The sequence below is a fragment of the Falco naumanni genome, chromosome 2 (assembly GCF_017639655.2).
Source record: "Falco naumanni isolate bFalNau1 chromosome 2, bFalNau1.pat, whole genome shotgun sequence".
NCBI classification, from domain to species: Eukaryota; Metazoa; Chordata; class Aves; order Falconiformes; family Falconidae; genus Falco; species Falco naumanni.
The window spans coordinates 75,698,712-75,713,636 of NC_054055.1; the positions used below are offsets into that span (position 1 = coordinate 75,698,712).

The 14,925-nt window shown below is 41.7% G+C and overlaps 1 protein-coding gene across 1 annotated transcript in view; it reads right to left on the reverse strand.

Moving 5' to 3' along the window:
* The window catches only part of URB1 (URB1 ribosome biogenesis homolog), a 53,919-nt gene that overhangs the window by 22,304 nt on the left and 16,690 nt on the right, over positions 1–14,925 (reverse strand). The window contains exons 13-22 of the mRNA XM_040584916.1: positions 13,857–13,979; positions 11,632–11,744; positions 10,328–10,447; positions 6,874–6,990; positions 6,064–6,202; positions 5,062–5,232; positions 3,642–3,838; positions 2,852–3,076; positions 2,148–2,327; positions 246–1,098 (exon numbers count right to left, since the gene is read on the reverse strand). Coding sequence (XP_040440850.1) covers positions 246–1,098; positions 2,148–2,327; positions 2,852–3,076; positions 3,642–3,838; positions 5,062–5,232; positions 6,064–6,202; positions 6,874–6,990; positions 10,328–10,447; positions 11,632–11,744; positions 13,857–13,979 — 2,238 coding nt within the window. The remainder of the gene's footprint in view (positions 1–245; positions 1,099–2,147; positions 2,328–2,851; positions 3,077–3,641; positions 3,839–5,061; positions 5,233–6,063; positions 6,203–6,873; positions 6,991–10,327; positions 10,448–11,631; positions 11,745–13,856; positions 13,980–14,925) is intronic.

Here is a 14,925-nt window from a genome sequence, read left to right on the forward strand (position 1 = left end):
AAGGGCTTCAAAAGAAAAAACTGAGCAACAACTGTAAGAGTACTTTGCTTCAGTCCAACAGTCAACCTTCACTACAGTTCCTTACCTTTCATGCTGCACAGGTTCTTATAAGAGAATCCTTAGCAATTAGGTAAATTTTATCACCTTTACTCATTGTGCTGAGTATCCAAGACTTTAAGGCCAGCAGAGCCTATGCTGGAAATTTGGCCTCCCAAATCACAAAGAGGGATTAGTTGTAACTTTACCTGAAGAAGGTCGGGTGAAATCATAGTGGTCTCTGCATTGCAAATACACATTAATGAGTGGAAGAAAGCTCTCCATGTTTTTTCTGAGGTACTTTCCGGTGACACTGCTCAGACACCACAGCTCGAACTGCAGCAGGTGAGTCCTACAATGTTTTATCAGCATGCCCACAATGGCAAGGGAGGTTTCTGACCTCTGGTTAAGGCAGTGAACGTGCACCTCTACGCTGACTGCATGTGCAAGGACTGGCTCACTTTGGAGAGCCTGAAGGAAAACCTTCTCCAACTCTTTGCTGGCTGATGCTGACATCAATATCCCCAAAGCTTTAATGTGCTCTGTGGACAGCAGCAGTTCTCGTTGGGGCTGCATTTGGTAGCTCTCTGCGAGGAGCTGCACCAAAATCTGTCCATAGAAGCTTAATTGTTTCCCTTTTTTAGGGGATTTTTCAGATTTCTGAGTAGTCAAGCTTGTTTCAGGAAGTTGCAGCATGGTTAAAGTGATCTCTTTCAGCTGAGCTGCAGCCATGTATGTGTGCAACTCCTCCAGAGCCTCCAGCTGGCGAGACTTCTTGGAAGAGACATGGCTTCTGTCTTTCCCTGCAGCCTGCAGCTCTTTCAAGACACTTTTTGTAATAGCTTCAAAATACTTTGATAACACCTGTTTGCGATCCATGCTCTGCAACATCGGGGCACCCGTTTTCAACAGCTGGAGCACACCAGAATTGAGGTGAGCCGAGAGGAGCTTCACAGTGACAGGGTTTAAATTGGACCGAGGAAGAGAACGTTGTTCTAAAGCCAGGAACCAACTCTCCAGCGTAGGATGTCTAAAAATCAACATGAGTGTATCTTCTAGTGTCTGTAACAAATGGTTGTAACAGTATCACTGAACAGACAATTACAGCTGGGGGCTTTAGGGGGGCGTGGGGGGGTGGTGTCTAAAAATCATTCATCTGCCTGTTTCCTGGAGCTTGTTAATTACAATTACTGAACAGAAATTGTGTACTAACTGGTCAGAGGATAAAAATATTAACTAATTGCAAGCACATAAATACCATTCTGCCAACATTTATGATGTGGAAGGCATGCCTCCACTGAATGTTCTCCACATCTGAGCACATTTACAGGGAAAACTGTGTATTGTGGGGTTGTCAATAGAATACCATTCTAATCTCCACAAGTCCACAGAACAGATGAAAGGAGGGGAAAAAAGTCCCTCCTTCAAGTACATAATTTTCACAACCAGGCTTTATACAAGGCTTAGGGAAGAAAATTTCTTTTGCAAAGGTCAGAGATCTATGTCAGGACCTCTCCTGATGGTATTCCAGATCAGGGGTGAGACTGTTGATGATACAGCTTGGTCAAATCTCCAGACAGTAGTTTTGTGACTGCTGGACCACATGCTCAAAGTTCCTAAGTCCTCCTTTAGACCTCACCAGCATCTCTCTGCATCAACCTGTTTCCATTCAATTACAACTCCATGAAATACACAATGCATGATATCCTGTTCACTCCCTGCCCTTCTGAGGATGTGGCAAAAGCTACAGTAATACTTCTACAAAGCAGTAAAATCCTATTCAGTCCTATTCCTCACACAGGGAGCATGTGACGGACACACTTTAATCTTAACTGAAAACCCAGAAATCCTCATGACCATTACCAAGTCACAGCACTCATAGCCTGATCCCGGCTACATCCCCTGTTCTCTGTCACGTTTAGCCAGTTTGATGTTTTGGTGATCAGTGAAAATGTATCAACTTAATTTGAGCTCAAAAATTGTTCATGTTTAAGATCATTTGCTTTAATTAAAGGTTCAGAAAAACTTACGACTATTTCCCTAGAAAATATATCAAACCAAAGTTTACTAACAATGTCAGCTTCTGGCCTGTGTATCAAGGAATTTGGTACCTTGTCATTTGAAGACTCCTCTGTAATCAGAGATTCCTCGTCCATAAAGAGACCTGATTCAGTCTGATGCTCTTCTCGTTTCTGCTGATTATCCAACTCAATCTGATTTCCCCGGCACAAGCAGCTGCTCAGGAGGTCCACACAGAGGTCAAGAAGGCGAGGACCAAAAGTTTTACTAAGCTGTGAAAATACAGACACCTTGGAAGTTGAGAAAAGAGAAGGATGGGAGCAGAACGATATCCAACAGGAACCAAAATTATGAACTTCCTAGATTACAACCTTTTCAATCACTCTCCTCTGTAGACATCTGATTCTAAGAAAGGTGTCAGGGCACCAAATAAATATTTATAGGTTTTCACGTATACTGTGACTTTTGGTGTAACAGAGGACAGTAAATTTCATTCTCTGGAAAGGCTTCTTATGGAGAGCCAGGAGCTGGATTAAAATCTGGAGTTTATTTGCACTACGCAAAGATCAGTAAGGTAACCCATGCAAAGCAAATTCGAGACTCCTTAGCAGTTAGAAGGACAGAAATTTGTGTACAAATTAGGTGCAGGTTTGTCGGGTGCTCAATAGCTTCAGTGAGAGCTGAGCACATGAAAAAGCTGCAGAACTGGATCCTTCAGTTCTAACAGCCAAATCATTTGTACTTTCTGCATTAAAATAAACCAAACCAACCCACAATATCATCATATTGCTCTTACACTGCCAAAGTTCTCCACTGTGGATTTCAGGTATAGCAACACATGCTTTACTCCTAACAAAAGCTGTTCAGGTGGGAGCTGGGAAGCCAAGTCTTTCAGTTTTGTCTGGATATCATCTTCCAGTAAGGTATTGCCTCCTCTCTCATAGGCTTTCTTTAGCAAAGTGGTAAATACAGAGTCCAGGGCCACAAAAGGTTCTTTGCATCTCTCTCTGTGTTTTTTAAACTATTTAAAAATGGAAAAAAACATAAGAGAAAAATAAAGATAGATATGAATCAAAAGTTTCTTCAGCTACTTTTGTTTTGAAATGAGTTCTGTGCTGAAACCGGGACTGAAGTGCTGGGAGCACATGTGTACAGTCCTGCTGTCACAGAGCTATTCAAAGGTGTCCCATGGGGAATCTGCATAAGGTCACTGCTGGGCTAACAGAAAAACACATCAACACCTAGCACAGGTGGTCCATGCATTCCCAACCCACACCTGGGTGAATTCCAACCACTGTAAACTGGCTCTTTGGGCCCCATCACACATTATGCTACATTGTGCCTGATGAGGAGCTGTAATCTGGGTGATTGTGGACAACCCTTGAGCCCTGGCTTCACTTCCCAACCACAACAAAGACCTCTTGTGTCAACAGAGCAAAGCCCTTGAGCAAATCTGTGTCCCAGTGTGATCAAGAAGCAGTACAGAATTAGCTTAGTGTAAAAGCATTTTCTGATGAAAATGTAACCTTTATATACTGTGAGGTTTTACAGTAATACTAGCTCAAGTGAGTTCTGGTATTCCATACCACAGGTTCCTGAGATTGCTGGGGTATCCAGAGTTTATAGTACTGGTTAAATTGGTAGAGCTGAGGGTACTTAGAAACTTTCAGGGACTGCAGATCTTTATCATAGAGCTGGAACATCAAGCAGAGGGCAAGGGGTTCTCTCTGAGAGTGCAGGAGGTCAGTGAAAACAGCAACAAGATACTCTACAATGTGTGCACCTAGAAAAGAAAAAAACCCAAGTTCTGTTTACAGAAGTAATCTGCATAAGCACAGCCATGAGGGCCACCCTCTTTCCTTAAAGCCTAGGCAACAGGCCATACAGCATCATTTAGAAAAGAACTGAATAGGATTAAAAGGTGTTTGTGATAAGACAGACAGATGTTCCTGACCCACGGAAGTATCTGGAAAAATCCTCCATACAGTAATCCTTGTTGAAGTAAATAACCACCCCCCTTCAAGATACATGCTCAGGTTGGCCTGTTTCCTTCCAGACAAACATAAAACTAACTCTGCCTTTACTCTGTTCTGCTAAACTTGTCTGTAGTTTGGTGGATAAAGACTCCAGCCAAGGACTACCTAAGAGAACTCATTTGTACTGGGGAAACACAGCCAGGTTAAGATGCACTGGTATAAATATGGAGGATTTTCTTTCAGAACTGGGACTTTCAGTCCCACCCCAGATGATACTCAACAGCCAAATACACATAGTACTTAGTGAGGTATGGTGGGGTTGGCAAATCCTGCTCCGAGGCCAACTGCTACCCCTGTGACTCTTCACTCCACCAAGTTCTTTCCTCAAGGAGGCGGTAGAACTTTGCAACATTCACCCCTGCAGCTTCATCTCTGAAGCTGTCTTTGGAAAACATATGCATTTTCTATTCAGCAGCCCAGTCCTCCCTCCCCTAGTGACTGGTCTCAGTGGAAGAGTTGCTACAGGCACTGAAACCACCTTCCTCTCGTGATCTGCGTGCTTGGTGCTTAAAACACTCTGTTACTGAAGTGCAACTGCTTCCAGGCCAAGACTGTCCATGCAGGGGCACTGTGTGCACTGCTCCTCAGTCCCTTCTATACTGTGCATTCTCCTCCTCTACTTCCCTGCATCTCATCGGGGAAAGGTGAGCTCTCTTTTTCTAACCTGGACAAGTTTGGTTTCCCACAGTAAGAGCTCCCTAGAGTCAAACGGCAGTTTGTGCAATGCCTGCATTTCCATCTATTTTCCCTACTCCAGAAACCAAGAGCAAGCTTCTTCAGGGTCAGCAAAAAAGGACAGAAGCACCTCATAAGCTTTAATGCCTCTCTTGAGCAAGGGAACACCATTGATTTGCACCTCCTTCTGCTTGCAATGAAGATAATAAAATGACCCAAGGAACTCACTATGTAACAATGATCCCATTTCCACTCCACTAGCACAGACGATACATAGAAACAAAAAAGTCTGTACCTGTTCCATTTTCAGTCTGAAGCAACAGTACATTCCTGGCTTCTAATGCAGCAGGAACAACAGCACTGAATGGAAATGTTTGGATAACCATGTCTTCATTTAAAGTGAACCCAATTTCTTCATCTAAGCCATCACTGCCCTCAATTAGGACATCCACCATATCCAGGACATCTATTAAGTGAAGAAAACACATAAGCAGAGGGTTCAGACTAACTAGAAAACAACATTAAGTACGGACATAACAGTGACAGGAAATATGTATGGGGAAGTATGAAGGAAGCAGCCACTTCCCCATTAAAAGAACATTCTGAGCAGTCCTTGAAGAGGTTTTCAACTCTACATGGCCAGAGAACCAAATCTTGGTCATGAGTCTTTAACATACAAAGAAGATACCATGCATTCTGTGCTAGCATTACATCTCTGTAATACAGTCAGCTCAAGGCAACTGATCCATATGGTACTGAGTGTTAAACTACCTCATTTATCTTACATTTATGTACTGCAAAATCCTACACATGGACTGTTACAACAGCTAGCACACAGTAAGTTGTCCACGTGTCCACATCTGCAGAATCTTGAGTTTGTCTGCAGTAGGGCTGCGACTGGTCCCAGAAAGCAGGTGCAGCAAAATTCTAGCGGTGTGCCTGGGAGCAAGAAAGTTCCCTGGGCACCTCAGCTCATTCCTCCTGGACGAAGAGATATTAGCAGCCCCAGGAAGAATGGTAATAGTTTTCTTTTTAGTTAGAAAATGCTGCTGCAGGAGCCCGAAGAGAAATGCGAAATACCATTCAAACTGCATCCAAAATTACTTTTGGGGGTAAAATGGTAAGTTTGCAATTCAGACTTCTACTTGCGATACTAAATACAACTGGAGGGCCGGATCCTGTAGGTCCTTACTTCAGCAGGATTTCTGTAGCTATCAGTTATCAGTTTGCAGAATAGAGCTAGAAAATTTAGCACAAAGCCTTAGAAGTCTCTGTTGTTAAGGGAATTGCCACATACCATCAATGTGAGAGACGGGGATGCTGACATTATCAGAGTCTTGTTTAAACATATTAACTTGGAGCATACTGGCTTCCTGAACAAGGTCTGCTGCTTTATCTGTATACGGATAGGGATTTGTCACCAGTTTCAACAGGATCTGTTAACAAAGGTTGACAGAGAAATGTAAGCGCACAGGCTATTATGTCTTCGGGAACCTTATCTTTTTAAGAAAGACCACGTGCTAGAAGTGGCTGGAAGCTGGAAATTTTTTTACGAGGACAACTTCCATATACTTCTGCAGGGATCTGCCCATGGTTACTGCTGTACATGGGACACTGGGTCCGATAGGAAAGGAAAAGTCCACTGCAATTTTGCACCAAAAGTGCTACCACAGACCCAGAGTCCCTGAGGAAAATGCATTGAAAATGAAGCACTGGGCATTTAACATCCTGAAAAGTAAACAGGAAATGTCATTTTTTCTTGTAAAAGATTACAGTTTACTTAGGTCTGATAATTTTGGCAGGTATTGCCACATAAAGAAAAGAGGAGTGAGAGCTACCCCCCCACACACAACACTCTACCCTTCTATCAACAGTGCTGTAATAACAACTTATCTTTCTGGATTGCATTTTCCTACAAATCATTTCACTGTCCTTCCACCCAAGACAAGAAAAAACGTCAGTTCTGTATAAAGAATTACAAACATTGCTCTTCTCAGAATTCATTCACTGATCTTTGACAAGGTTCTCAACAATAGCAACAAAATAATTAGTTTCCATTAATGCTATTCTTGGCATTGTTTATCCAGCTAATTTGAACAGTTGTTACCCTTTCCAAAAACTGAATCACTGCTTCCTTTTTGTCTTCTTTTGTATTATCCAAGTGTTCCAGCCAAACCGAAAGTTCCTTCCACGTGTACTCAAACACTCCGCTGTCACGTAGAACCTGTCCAGAAAACCAAAGGGGGAGTGGGGGGGTGGGTGAGGTGTAAAAAACCCAAAACCAACTAAAATACAGAACAAAAAAAAAGCACAGATCTTTTTGTATAGCAACTTCATATTTTCTTCTTCTTCTTGGAACGAAAGAAAAAAGAGCAGGTTGATGAAAAGAATTATTAGTCACTCTCTTCTCACCACCCCCCCAGTTCAAGAGGCCTTACTCCTACTCTCCAGTGCCACTCTAACTGCATAACGAAGGGTAAAACAATGTATTTTTTAAAACAAAATCTCCCAAGACTGTATCAACTGGCCTTAGCATAACTAGGACCAAGGCTTAGTGTCTTCCTCATGGCTGTTTGCTTACTGATCTCTCAGCAAAGGCAGTAAGAGATGAGGCATGACTATGTTACAGGTGGTGAATGAAACCCACCGAGCTCTGCCAGACACACACAGGCTCTGTATGAAAAGGGAAAGCAGTCCTGAGGCAGAGAAAGGAGGGCTTCTTAAGAATGGCCAAAGTAAGAGGCAAAATGTGGCCTTACTCACTCCCTGCTGATTTTCCCGGTTGCAAGAAACCTCCTTCTGCTCCTGTCTTCACAGAGCCTCTCCTCCTCTCACCTGCTGTCCGCAGCACAAACCCAGTACAACTTCATTTGGTTCTTGCCCTCACACTGACCATGTGTACGGGCTGGATCCCATATGTACCTCGTTCCAAGTATGCTGCAAACACCTATTCACCACACTGGGCAGCGAGCACATGGCGACCTCACTGTGAGTGTTCATTCCCATGCATGTGGAATACAAGACTTCTACAAGAACTTGTGACACAGGAACCAAGCACGTGCTGGGGCAGTACGCACCAGACCTAGAGGCTGTTGTGCTACCTGCAGCAGTGCTCACTGCAGCAGCCTCTCTGCCACTTCATTGCTCAAGGCCTACAGTGCAGGGACACACAGAGAGAAAGCCAGATATGGCACAGAGCCCAGCCAATCCATCTTGCTGGTCCCAGCCTGCAAAGACCCTTGTATGTTGGACACTTTCAATGGAGCTGGTGTGTCCCCTGTCCCATAACGCGGCCCGAAACTGTGCCCTGTAACAGGGGCTACTACAACGCTGACTCACACGCTGGCAAGAAAGGTCCCCCTAAGGCACAGCCAAAGGTAAGAGCCAGGGTAAAGGCTGGCAGGACTTTCTGTTCAACCACGTCAAGTCCTTCCTGTTATCAGTCAGCAGCCAGCACAAATCCTACTGAGGTCAAGGTTGCCTGCACACCAATGATTTGTTCCCCCCACCTTAGTAATTCTTACTTTTATGGGGAGCAGGCTATACTGCTCTAAGAGGGTTGTACATCTTTATAGCATTACAGCAAGAAAAAAAAAAAAAAGTGCCATACCCTTAAAAACAGCCTGTAGGGGGCTTTTGAAAACTACTGATATAAAGGAAAATCATTGCTAAATTAGATTTAATCAGGCTACTTGTGCTTAAAAGACTTGGGCAGATGGGTAAACAGTCAAATAAATGAACATCAGGTCGCAACCACAGCCTGATCCACAGAAAAGCGTAGGCATACTCACAGCTGCTGTGGGTAGTGAGGCAGACACAATTTTACCATAGTCAAGTAACAGGCATTAACATATTTAGACATTTTTGCCTTTCATGAGAGACTTTCATGCTCTCAGAATTCCAGCCCTTATCTGAGGCATTTAAATTAGGAACCTGGTGGCCCTATGCACTGTCTGTAAAAGAAAGGAAGGAGGAACGGCTGTCTGAAGGACAATCCAGATGACAGGCGACTTGAACTACACGATGGTAGAACCAACTGCCTCTCACTCTCAACAAGAGGAAAGCTTGACCAGCTTCCTAACTCTGGCACCTATGTTAAATGACTGTAATTATACAGAATGAATCTGTGCTTTTGTTTCTCCAGACACACAAAATACAAAGGAAACTATCACAGCTCATTTGCTCTACATTTACTCTGTGTACACCACCTCCAGCTATAAAAACAACACTCCTGCTTACAAGAATCTGACAAGCCAATTCATTTAGAGAAAGAAAAAAACAAAGAAAAGAAAAAAGGATTAATTCTTAAATAATTAACTATTTTTGGCAGAGTCTCAAAATAGAAATACACTTGCAGCTCTCATGAAAACAGGCAGGAACAGAATGTGAAATCCAGAAACATGCTTTCTGATTATATGGCACTGTTGAAAAATAAGCAAAACACACTCATTAACATCTATTCTTAGCAGGCTGTCTGCTGACATAACTGCCCTAACCTCACTGCTCCTGTATTCTCTTCAGAGAAAATGAAATGGACTGAATCTAAAATGGGAAACAAGAATGAGTCAGACAGCCTACGTCTCCACTCAGCAAAAGAATCCAAATACACTAGAAAAACTGTACTGGGTAGCTTTTGATTGAGATATTCATTACTATGTGACAAAGTTAACCAGACTTTAATCCCTTGCAGGGATCAAGGGCAACTAAAACCTAATTCAATGACTGTAACTTTGCTTTAGTGGACTGAATATTACAATTGCACCCTGCAACTGAAGCTAAACACAGAAATTAAGTGCACAAAGCTGTATACAAACTTATATGCTGCTATTACTACGGCACACTGCACCAGGAGCCCTGTTCAGGGCTTAGAACAGCTTTTTGGATTTTCTCCTGGTGGGAACAGTTTGGTTTGGTTTCCTTTTAATTTAGGTTGCTACCCCTAATTAGATAATGAAAAGACGCCCAGTTCTAAAAAGATACTGAAAACAACAGCCACTGGTGCCTCCATGAGACTTGTAGTTGATCAGCACTTCTGAAAAGTCAGGTAACTTATTTAAATGCACAGAAGGGGATTTTAATTCATTTTTAAGACAGAAGTATTGCTTGTATCAGACTGTAACAAATAGGACTATTTTGCAAGGCCAGAGCAAACAAGCTAAGGCTTTAGGAAGGCTAGGGTGATGAAGGACGGGTTAAATAAATGAGCATAAAAAAATCATCTCACTTGATCAATGTCAAGACCTTTGCAAACACAAACTACATTGATTTATTACAGTATCAGAATTCATTCAGCCTAGAGGGGTGGGCAAACATTAAAGACATTTTCCTTACTATTTCATCAACTGTTGCAGCAAATGCAGTTGACAACATTTACCTTCATAGAATATTTAGCTCATTGATAGTTATCTGACAGCAAATTCCGGTAAGTCACAAAAAGCAGGAGAGAAGATTCTGTTGGCCACACAACTATATGGTAATGGTATCTGCTTTAAGAAAAAATTTTACAATCCTGAAATTTCAGACCAATGTGAGTATCCTGATATTTCAGATCAAGTGCTTACCTTGATGATCAGTTTTTTGGTTGCAATTTTCAGATGACACTGGTTACTTGTAACAAACATTTTCATCAGTAAATAGAATACTGACTTTTCACCAGATACCTTCTCTGTCTCAGAGACATCCTAAAAAAAAAAAAATATTTACTGGTACAGCAACACCGTACAGGATTATGTTGCACTCAAGTAGGTATGTAATATAATTATATTATTTTATAGACCTGCCTAAAAGGGCCTGAAATTAATGAGATCATTTATACTACTTTGCATTCAATGAGCCAGGAAAAACGAGTACAAGGGGTTTTTAGAAAGTGGAAGAAGAGAGGAGTAACAGAAACACCAACTCATACAAGGGTCCAAGAAAAACACACCTTCCTCCTCAATCATCCATTCTACTTCTATTATCCCCAGGAATTCAGATTTCCTACAAGTACTGTCTGAATAAGAAACGTAATAATTTAAAAGATGGATCCCCAAAGAAAACAATGCAAGTCACAGGGATGCTGCACACTACCTGAACATCAAATGACAATCCTTCAGCCACCTCCCCTGCTTTTCTCACTGATTTGCATTTGAGGTCTAACAACCGCAACCCTCTGTAATATTGCCAGATCTGGCTTCTATCTTTTCTGTCAAAACCTGTCTATACCAGAAGCCACAAGAAAATACTAGAGCTTCTTTGCCTGTTTCCAGGTTTTCCTTTGCTGGCTCTTAACTCTCCTCACTTTTCCTTTATGGCCAGCTGGAAACAGCTGACAAGGCAGGGTCACAGTCACACATGCCCATAGGTCTCTCTGCTTCCCCGCAAAGCAGACTCTCTTTCTCTAGACATGCAAAGCAGACGCTCTACAGCTTTCTTATTTTACAAGGCTGCAGTAAAGGAGCAAGCAGGGGCCCTGAAGGTTTCCTGTGAATATGGAGGGACAGACTTAACAGATAACAGAATCTTCCCTGGGAATGGGTGGGATGGCTCCCCTCAGCAGCTCATTTCCTTGGTCTGAAATCTCAGGTGTTCCAGACAAGTGGAAACCAGCAAATTCTCACTTGTGCCCCCCTCCAAAGATAAGAAGAGCTGAAGGAACCCTGTCCAGCTCTTGTCAGGGATGCAAAAATTTCTGTCCTTGCAGAAAAACTTTTCAGCTCAGAAGGGATCCTTCACTAAAGCTAAGACTATAATTCCTACTGGTTTTACAAGAGGGTCATCTCCTAAAATGACTGGACTGGGACTAGTTTAAAACTAGGCAGTGTCAGCTGTAAAGATTTGAGGACAACGGGCCAAAGAAACATAACTCTGCCTTGAAGTCTCTTACCTGTACTCTGAACCAGGCAAATTTATTTGCAGGAAGTTCCAAAGCCACTTTCAGTATGTGGTGCTGCAGAACAGGAGGGACCTCCTCTCGGAGGCCCTTTTCAGTGACAATACCTGAGGTTTGAAAGCAATGCAATCAACTTCATTTTGGTATATCTTCCCAAGATCTCAGAACACTAATCATTTAGGGTTTCAAACCACCACTGTGAGATAAGCTGGCAATCCACACATTTTCGTACCATGACATTCCCAGACAGACTACGATTATGTTTGGCCAACCTAAGGCTGAAACCCAGCCCTCAGCAGGGAGAATCTAATACCTGCCCCTGGCACATTGCGTGTGCATGGGAATACAAAATCTCTTCTATCAGTCTTAGCAACCCTGAGAAGTTGTGTTCTACAGGTAGTAAAGAGGATGCTTAAACTGGAGACCAAAATACAAAATTTAAGTCAGTAACAAATCTTAACACTTATACATTACAATATTTGCTACAGCCAATGGAACTTGTGTCTCTCCATACATCACTTTTATCATCTGCTAATGACTGCTATGGCATAACCTCAGAATTATTCACCTTACAAGTCACAAAGCTGTGCAGAGACCCTCACAGTGTGCTCCAGAAATTGACCTGCTCACACATTAACTACAGTTAAGTTACATACAGAAATCAGCTGTATAAAGCTTTGTTGTCAGTGTGCTTTTCATAGTCCGTGTAGCATCTCTGTGGTCCAAATCAGAGAGAGAACAATTTTAAAAATCACTACAAAGTCTAGCCAACAGCAAGACCAAACAATAAAACTGTACTAGCTGTTTAAACAACTTATTGCTACAAGGTAGAAAAATATGCTGCCTTTGGAGTATGTGTTTCGATCAGGGCAAGGGGAATGAATGGCATCTGAGAGAATGAAGCTTCATGGCTAATTTACACCATCATTTTCTACCACATCATCTTTCATCAAAATTAATATCCAGACTCACTTCATTACATTTGTTTGAGAATGATACTTTATTTCCAGCCTGTTCAACTTTGTTATTTCATACATTCACAAAACCTACCACCAAAGAGATTTCTGACTCACAAAAGGTGTCCTGCCTTTTGTCCCTTTGAAGAAAGCAGACCAATGCAAGAAATAATGGGATAAACAGGGTGTGTGATTTGGTGAGTCACCAAGTATACAAACCAATTAAATATGCTTTGACAGAGGGAGGAAAAACCTCATGCATGAGACAGTTGATTTAGAGGGGGGTTTTGTTTAAAGCCCCTTTTTTCCCTGACAGACTTTTAATTAAAGCATTTACATAACTCCCATCCTTACACATCCCAGACCTGCCTAAAACACAAATAGTTGCTCTAGTTGGGTGGCCTACAAGCTTTGGTGACCCAAAGACAGCAGTGATGCCCAAACAACATTTTGCTGTCTCCTCCAGTCTCAATTTTAAATGGCTGTATTTATTGTACCACAAACAATATTGGAGGATCTTGCCCACAGCCCGTAATTGTGGCTCATCGTCCTTGCTGCGTTAAGCAGGTACAGAATGTCTTTGTTTACTTCTGCTGTATGAAGAGGAATACCCTCCATGAAGATGACATCAGAGACAAAAATACAACAATATTGCTAAAGTGCTTCCTGATATAGATTTTCTGCAGGAGATAATACCATACAGAATACTACTCTTCTCCCCACACACCACCAAACTATGATAAAATAATTCAAAACACAGCAAATGGGAAAAGATACTTGAATGTTAGAAGGTTTTCCAGAGGAGACCAATGAATTGGTACTTGCTTCTCCCCTACCCCAAACTTAAGTTTAGGTTTATATACGAGTTTAGAAATAATTTACTTATGTTGGATTGTTGACATACGTCTAGGAGAATTAAACACCCAAATCTCATTAAGAGTTGGACATACACCTTGCTCAGAAATATTAGAATTAAAACCCCATAAAGGCCAAATATTTGCAAGAATATAACACAGAAAGAGGAAGACTGTAGTAGAACCTACCACTTAAACAACGAAGTGTATGGAATTTAAGAGGGCAGAGTGCCAGAACACTGCAGAAATAACAACAATAAATGCCAACACAATGAAGAAACTAAAATGGGTTACTTTTAGAAAACATTTCTTGCTCTGTCTACACAGAAGAGCAGACAGTCCCTTTTGCTGTGGACTTTGTAAACAGCCAGAAAAAACAACAAAGGTGATAGAAATACCCATCACATACCTTTTAGCAGCTTGCTAAAATCAAAGTTGCTCCGTGCTACCAAATGGGGCACAACCTTCTGATAAAGGCATATGACCTGAAGCAGTGCAGCTTTCAGAAACAGTGTCTCAGCATCATCTGAACCTAAACAAAGTGTTCACACGATTAGTTTCTCCTTCCTTCATACCAAGAGAGAACATTGTAGGAGCTACATTACCCAACATGACAACTAATAATTCTATTTCCAATAGGCTTGCCTATGAAATGATCAGTTATCTTCCTCATTAACAAGAATAGGAAAAAAACACAGAATCTCCAGTCTCCTTCCCCAGTATTCCTGCGTGAAGACTTTTAAAACTGAATCAGCTTATCCAGTGCTTAAATTGACAGTTGTAATTTCTAATTTGATTTAAAGTGCTCACACATATAAAATGACAGTCTCATCACTTCAACATTCACAATAAGAATCCAATCAGTCACACTGCTGTTCAATTTAAGTCTGAACAACAGAAAAAAGCAAAAGGAAGGATACAGTCATGATGCTGGTTTCTGGGGTCACTATTGTCACCTAGTGCCAGGTAGGTTTGACTGGGAAAATGCACGAGACAGTACAGTTATTTATTTATTTATTACTTCCTTCAGTTAAAGGTTTCTTTCTTTCCCTTCCCTCTTTCAAAATACTACTTCCTCAATGTGACCTCTTGGCAAAAGGAAGACAACAAATACCTGTATGAGAGAAACACCATAACCAGTTAAGGCAGCTGTTTACTTCTTAGGAAAAGCTATCTCAGCAAGTAAATATTCCTTCAGTTTATAACATGAGGACACATAAAAGCTACATGTTATCCAATCACTAATAAAAGGAAGCAAAATAAATGGAGGGCAGCCAAAACATTTTTTTAACACCTACTTTTTTCCTGTTAACTGGGTCTCCCTCAGGGAGCTATGAAGAACTGGATGGATGCCATGCATAAACTTTGTCTTTGTTTGCCTGAGTCTCAGCTCCCATTAAAAAAGAATTCTCTAGTAGCCATAGTGCAAGTAAAGCTGTAACAGGTGAGCTGAGAGTAAGTGATACAGTATTATCATC